Raw genomic sequence first — 7626 nt, forward strand, 5'->3', positions numbered from 1 at the left:
CTTCGAGTGTTGAGGGAACAAAAGGAGGCCATTGGTTGGACTATTGCAGATATTCGAGGGGATTACCCCTTCATTATGCATGCACAAAATCCTTATGGAGGATGATTTTAAACCATCAGTGGAGCATCAAACGTGGTTGAATTCGATTGTGAAAGAAATGGTGAGAGCCAAGATGGTAAAGTGGCTTGATACTGGCATCATTTATCCAATTTCAGATAGTTCATGGTGAGCCTAGTTCAAGTAGTGCCAAAAAAAGAGGTGTCACAAAAGTGGAAAATAAGGATAATGAACTTATACCTACTAGACCCGTGATAGAGAGTATGCATTGATTACCGTAAGCTTAACAACGCTACTAGAAAGGATCACTTTCATCTTCATTCCATTGATCAAATGCTTGAGCGGCTGGCAAGGTATTATCATTATTGCTTTTTGATGGGTATTCAGGCTATAATCAAATTCTAATAGCCTCAGAGGATTAGAAGAAACCTATATTTGGTACATTTGCATATAAAAGAATGTCTTTCGTTCTTTATAATATACCCGCCACTTTCTAAAAGTGCATGATGGCTATCTTTTCCGATTTGGTGAAAAAATGTATTGGAGTGTTCATGGATGATTTCTCAGTTTTTGGGGTCTCATTTGATGAATGCTTGAGCAACTTGGGGATGGTGTTAAAGATGTGTGAAGAAACTAATTGGTATTTAATTGGGAAAAATGTCATTTCATGGTTCAAGAGGGCATAGTACTTGGCCACCAAATTTCACAGAAAGGGACTGAGGTTGACAAGGTCAAAATCAAAATGATCGAAAGGTTACCTCTACCAACTTCAGTAAAAGGTGTACGAATCTTCTTGGGACATGCCGAATTTCATAGGAGGTTTATCAAGTATTTTTCAAAGATTACAAAACCATTCTGCTTTTTACTTGAGAAGAACACTCCATTTGACTTTTCTCAAGAATGTATTTAAGCTTTCAATACTTTTTAAAAGAAAACTCATCACGGCGCCTATTATTGTAACCCCGAATTGGATCTTCCTTTCGAGCTTGTGTTTTCGAGCTTGTGTGTGACGCGAATGACTACGTCAATGGAGCAGTTTTAGGACAACTGACAGATAAAATTTTGTATGTCATCTACTATGCTAGCCAGAACTTAACTGATGCTCAATTGAATTATGCTACTATTGAAAAAGAGATGTCCCACAGTGGTGTTTGAATTTGATAAATTTCAATCTTACCTCATTGGTTCAAAGGTGATTATTCACACAGATTTTTTGGCCCTCAAGTATTTACTAGCAAAAACAATGCCAAGCCTCAGTTTTAGGACAAATGACAGATAAAATTTTGTATGTCATCTACTATGCTAGCCAGAACTTAACTGATGCTCAATTGAATTATGCTACTATTGAAAAAGAGATGTCCCACAGTGGTGTTTGAATTTGATAAATTTCAATCTTACCTCATTGGTTCAAAGGTGATTATTCACACAGATTTTTTGGCCCTCAAGTATTTACTAGCAAAAACAATGCCAAGCCTTGGATCTTCTTCTACAAGAGTTTGACTTGAAAATCTGTGATAAGAAAGGAACCGAAATTGTTGTATCCGATCATTTTCTAGGCTTAAGCAAGCAGAGAAACTGGTAGATAATGATGAAATAAATGAGGTATTTCCTGAAGAGTAACTTTTGCAAATCATGCATCTCCTACAAGCCACTCATACACCATGGTATACGGTCCATGTGAATTTCTTTGCTAGTGGCATCACTCTTCCAGATCTTTTTTACCAACAAAGGAAGAGGTTCTTCATTGACACCAAGCATTATTTTTTGGGAAGATTCTTTGTTATTCAAATGAGGCCAGGATCAAGTTATTCGGAGATGTGTGCCAAAAGATGAAATGGAGCAAATACTTGAACATCGTCATTCCTCTTCCTATGGTTGTCACTTTGGTGCCATGAAAACCACATCAAAGGTACTTCATTTTGGCTTATATTGGCCCATATTATTCAAGGATGCTCACACTTTGTCTCCAAGTGCGATAGATGCCAACATAGTGGTAATATCTCCAACCAAAATGAAATGCCTTTGAATTTTATATTGGAGATGGAGATTTTTGACGTGTGAGGTATTGATTTTATGTCTCTTTACTGGCTTTCTAATAATCCTCTTGAAACATGTCTTGTACGTCCTTCAGATACCAAAGATGGGGATTCTGAAATTGAGCACATGGCACAATATTTGGGTGCTATACCTTCTTGCTTACCAGAGGGTGCCATATTTTGAGGATATGAAAAAGAACTCTTCACTACCACTATCATCTCTTCAACACGTACCTACACTTGAATTAAAGCCTCTTCCATTTGAGGTATGCCTATTTGGGAGATCATTTACACTTTTCGTTATTATTTCCAATTTCTTATGTGAGTTGGAGGAAGAGAAGTTACTTCGAGTGTTGAGGGAACAAAAGGAGGCCATTGGTTGGACTATTGCAGATATTCGAGGGGATTACCCCTTCATTATGCATGCACAAAATCCTTATGGAGGATGATTTTAAACCATCAGTGGAGCATCAAACGTGGTTGAATTCGATTGTGAAAGAAATGGTGAGAGCCAAGATGGTAAAGTGGCTTGATACTGGCATCATTTATCCAATTTCAGATAGTTCATGGTGAGCCTAGTTCAAGTAGTGCCAAAAAAAGAGGTGTCACAAAAGTGGAAAATGAGGATAATGAACTTATACCTACTAGACCCGTGATAGAGAGTATGCATTGATTACCGTAAGCTTAACAACACTACTAGAAAGGATCACTTTCATCTTTATTCCATTGATCAAATGCTTGAGCGGCTGGCAAGGTATTATCATTATTGCTTTTTGATGGGTATTCAGGCTATAATCAAATTCTAATAGCCTCAGAGGATTAGAAGAAACCTATATTTGGTACATTTGCATATAAAAGAATGTCTTTCGTTCTTTATAATATACCCGCCACTTTCTAAAAGTGCATGATGGCTATCTTTTCCGATTTGGTGAAAAAATGTATTGGAGTGTTCATGGATGATTTCTCAGTTTTTGGGGTCTCATTTGATGAATGCTTGAGCAACTTGGGGATGGTGTTAAAGATGTGTGAAGAAACTAATTGGTATTTAATTGGGAAAAATGTCATTTCATGGTTCAAGAGGGCATAGTACTTGGCCACCAAATTTCACAGAAAGGGACTGAGGTTGACAAGGTCAAAATCAAAATGATCGAAAGGTTACCTCTACCAACTTCAGTAAAAGGTGTACGAATCTTCTTGGGACATGCCGAATTTCATAGGAGGTTTATCAAGTATTTTTCAAAGATTACAAAACCATTCTGCTTTTTACTTGAGAAGAACACTCCATTTGACTTTTCTCAAGAATGTATTTAAGCTTTCAATACTTTTTAAAAGAAAACTCATCACGGCGCCTATTATTGTAACCCCGAATTGGATCTTCCTTTCGAGCTTGTGTTTTCGAGCTTGTGTGTGACGCGAATGACTACGTCAATGGAGCAGTTTTAGGACAACTGACAGATAAAATTTTGTATGTCATCTACTATGCTAGCCAGAACTTAACTGATGCTCAATTGAATTATGCTACTATTGAAAAAGAGATGTCCCACAGTGGTGTTTGAATTTGATAAATTTCAATCTTACCTCATTGGTTCAAAGGTGATTATTCACACAGATTTTTTGGCCCTCAAGTATTTACTAGCAAAAACAATGCCAAGCCTCAGTTGGTTCGATTGGATCTTCTTCTACAAGAGTTTGACTTGAAAATCTGTGATAAGAAAGGAACCGAAATTGTTGTATCCGATCATTTTCTAGGCTTAAGCAAGCAGAGAAACTGGTAGATAATGATGAAATAAATGAGGTATTTCCTGAAGAGTAACTTTTGCAAATCATGCATCTCCTACAAGCCACTCATACACCATGGTATACGGTCCATGTGAATTTCTTTGCTAGTGGCATCACTCTTCCAGATCTTTTTTACCAACAAAGGAAGAGGTTCTTCATTGACACCAAGCATTATTTTTTGGGAAGATTCTTTGTTATTCAAATGAGGCTAGGATCAAGTTATTCGGAGATGTGTGCCAAAAGATGAAATGGAGCAAATACTTGAACATCGTCATTCATCTTCCTATGGTTGTCACTTTGGTGCCATGAAAACCACATCAAAGGTACTTCATTTTGGCTTATATTGGCCCATATTATTCAAGGATGCTCACACTTTGTCTCCAAGTGCGATAGATGCCAACATAGTGGTAATATCTCCAACCAAAATGAAATGCCTTTGAATTTTATATTGGAGATGGAGATTTTTGACGTGTGAGGTATTGATTTTATGGGGTCATTTCTTTCTTCATTCTCAAATCAATACATATTGATGGTGGTCGATTAGGTGTCAAAGTGGTTAGAAACGATGGCTTTGCCCACTAATGATGCTCAGGTGGTGATAAACATTTTAACGAAAAATATTTTCTCTCGCTATGGCACCCTCGAGTTATCATTAGAGATGGAGGTAAATATTTTTGCAATTGCCTCTTCAACTTACTATTGACAAAATATGGAGCGAAGCATCGTGTGGCCATCCCTTATCATCCCCAAACTAGTGGCCAAGCTGAGATATCAAACAGGGAGTTGAAGACAATTCTAGAGTTAACTGTAAGTGCCTCGAGAAAAGATTGGTCTAAGAAATTGGGATGATGCATTATGGGTTTATCGCACCGCTTTCAAACCCCCAATTGGTACGTCTCTTTATAGCCTTTAATTGCGAAAGATTGTCATCTCCCGGTTAAACTCGAGCAACATGCTTATTGGGCAATTAAAACATTAAATTTTGATGAGAAATTAGCCGATGAGAAACGATTGCTTCAATTGAATGAACTTGATGTGTTCCACCTAGATTTATATGAGAATGCTCAAATTCACAAGGAAAAGACAAAGAAATAGCATGACAATCACATTTTGAAAAAAAAGAGTGTTTTATTGGGCAATAAGTTGTTCTCTACAATTCTCAACTCTGATTGTTCCCCGAAAAGCTCCGCTCAAGATGGTTGGGTCCTTTCACCATCGCTAAAATCTTTCAACATGAGGCGGTTGAACGGTTGAAAGAGAAGTCATACTATGGAGGTGATTTTTCGAAAGAGAAGTCATCCATTCTTCTTGCCAACTCGGAGTGATCAAGACCTATGTCAAGCTAAAGACTTTAAAATAAGCGCTTGTTGGGAGGTAACCCAATTTTCTTACCCTCATACTTTTTTTTATATATACTTGTGCTTAATACTTTTGTTGTTGCATTTTTGAATTAATACCATTCTTTTGTAGGTTAAAAAGTCCTAGCCACCCATGGATCTCAACAAGTTTGAGGGTGCATTTTGTACGAGGTTATGAGCCAAAAATTCATTGCAAGCATCTTTCAACAAACATTCGATCGGGGAAGTGTTGTCAACCCTCCTTCCTTATTTTTAGATCCTTCTTGTACATATTGAGGACAATATGTAATTTAAGTTTGGGGGTGTTGATGAGACATTGTTCTTATAAATTGTGCTTATATTGGTGTTGGTATTGACGTGTTAGATAGCCTTGGCGACTTTTCATGATTTGATGTTTGTTAAAATTGTTATTATTTCATAAGTTATTCCCAACCATGCTATTTGTCTCAATCTTGAAAATTTACTTGTCCATGTGGTTCTTATGTTACTTTGAGCATAATAGTCATGATTGATTGTTGTCTAGATGTGCAAATGGTTAATTGATGAAAAAAATTATGAATTGAAAGAACCAAGTTGTGAGTTATACATAAACTTCTATTTACATACATTCTATTCTCTATCACTCCACCATTTTATGATATAAGTATTGGGAGGTTGAGTTGGTGAAAAATATTCTCTAGAAGTGTATTTATGCCATGCATATTGAAAATATTTGTATGGATTGTCTTTTGCCAATTATAAGTTAGGTAATAACAATATGCTAGGGATCTAAGCCCTATCTGTTAAATTGGGCTTAAAAGAATGCATTGGACTTGTTTAATATTAAGCCTCACTTCTTAGCTTTTTTACTTGAGTTATTAAATCCGTAGGGATATCTCAAAAATCGGTACCCTTTGGTCTAAACAACTAGGGAGTTATCGACCTATAGTTCACTACGGAGGCAAAAAAGAAAGCTTAAGGGAGTGAGGTAAAACATGATATTCGATTAAAAAAATGATTTGATACACTTGTAATTGATGTTAGAGCTTTGATAACTAGTGCACTTAAATTACTTAGTATAAGCTTAAATGTCAAAGCACTCATCTAGTGGAGAATTTTCACATGACAAGATATTGAAATTGTTGATTAGACCCAACCGAACTAGAGCTGGAAAGGAAAAGAGTTATGCAAAAACAACATTTAGATTTATACCCAAAGAAAATGAATAGCCATTTGAGGAGTGTAAATTTTATAAGCAAAAAAGGAAATATTTGATCATAAAGGATCAGGTTGGAGCCAATTTGAAGATTTTTCCATCTTGACAACTTCTCCATAATTTAGATGATAATTGAAAATGATTATGCACACATACACATCAAACACTGGACAAGCTTAAATTATTTTTATTAGTGTTATTTGATGTATATTTGTGAATTGATTATACAATTTTACTCTCTTTGATATTTTTGACAAGCTATCTAATGTACTGATCATTATCATGTTTGCTTGATTTGTATTATAGATAATCTTACTCGGCGACGAGCAAGAACTTAAGTTTGGGAGTAATTGATAAGTGTGTTTTTGCATACTTATTTAATATCCAAATGTACTTATTATTGATGAAAAGAGGGGATGTTGACTCACAATTGGATAATTTTGGCTCTTGTAGGTCATAAATCCCAAATAGAAAAATAGGAAGGCAAAAGGGAGTGAAAAGGGACCAAAATTGTACAAAAACATAATGTAGGGACCAAAATACAGAAAGTTAAATGACCTTGGATGCAATTTATGGAGGGTTTAATTGAAAGAAAAGTTAAAAATGAGGATTAGATTGTACAAAATTAGAGTCAAGGGACCTAGTGTGCAAATATTGAAAGACCCGAGTCGTAAATTGCTAAAAATGGAATAGCACCTAGGCACCACTGTAGCGGCGCCTAGGCGCCCACTCGCTATCCACTTAAAAATTTTGGGCACCTAGGCGCCCCGGCTAGCAAGCAGGGACTTGATTTGCTGTTTTAAAAAGGTTAGGACTATTTTGTAATTTATTGAAACGACTTTTTGGGCCTTTTTAAATGTGTATTGAACCCATTCATTCCATCTATCATCCTTTTGAAAAACACAAAAAAAAAAAAAAAAAAAAAAAAAAAAAAACCATAGGCTTGAGAGAAAAAGAAGAGTGCGAAAGAAAGATGAAACACAAAGCAAGATTTGAAATTTCAAAGGAATATTTAAAATTTCAACCTTTGTTTCTTCAAGAATAAATTCAATTGACGGGTTTCTTCTATTATTTTGTATCTTTCCCTCATTTTTTTAAAGAATTTCATCTCTATTTTCATGTTCTATCTCTATTATGTAATGAGCTAAGTGTTTGAAGTTGAGATTTGTGATGTAACTTGACCTAATTTTCATTAATATCA

The 7626-nt window shown here is 35.7% G+C and overlaps 1 protein-coding gene across 1 annotated transcript; it reads left to right on the plus strand.

Moving 5' to 3' along the window:
• The first annotated feature begins 3000 nt into the window (after positions 1-3000).
• LOC111372880 lies at positions 3001-6779 on the plus strand. The gene is made up of 10 exons (XM_022995304.1): positions 3001-3105; positions 3204-3396; positions 3480-3641; positions 3806-3888; positions 4085-4195; positions 4417-4536; positions 4593-4679; positions 5057-5193; positions 5343-5394; positions 6732-6779. Exons 1-10 carry the CDS (start codon positions 3001-3003, stop codon positions 6777-6779), a joined length of 1098 nt encoding a protein of 365 aa, XP_022851072.1.
• The last annotated feature ends 847 nt before the right edge of the window (positions 6780-7626 follow it).

This window comes from Olea europaea, chromosome 2, assembly GCF_002742605.1.
Source record: "Olea europaea var. sylvestris chromosome 2, O_europaea_v1, whole genome shotgun sequence".
In the NCBI taxonomy this organism is placed as follows: domain Eukaryota; kingdom Viridiplantae; phylum Streptophyta; class Magnoliopsida; order Lamiales; family Oleaceae; genus Olea; species Olea europaea.

Bases quoted from the DNA above. Each gene is read 5' to 3' on its own strand.
- LOC111372880 (XM_022995304.1), top strand. From the start codon at position 3,001: ATGGCTATCTTTTCCGATTTGGTGAAAAAATGTATTGGAGTGTTCATG. The intron at 4,196-4,416 runs GTACTTCATTTT...GTGGTCGATTAG, and splicing joins CCATGAAAACCACATCAAAG to GTGTCAAAGTGGTTAGAAAC. The intron at 4,537-4,592 runs GTAAATATTTTT...TATGGAGCGAAG, and splicing joins AGTTATCATTAGAGATGGAG to CATCGTGTGGCCATCCCTTA.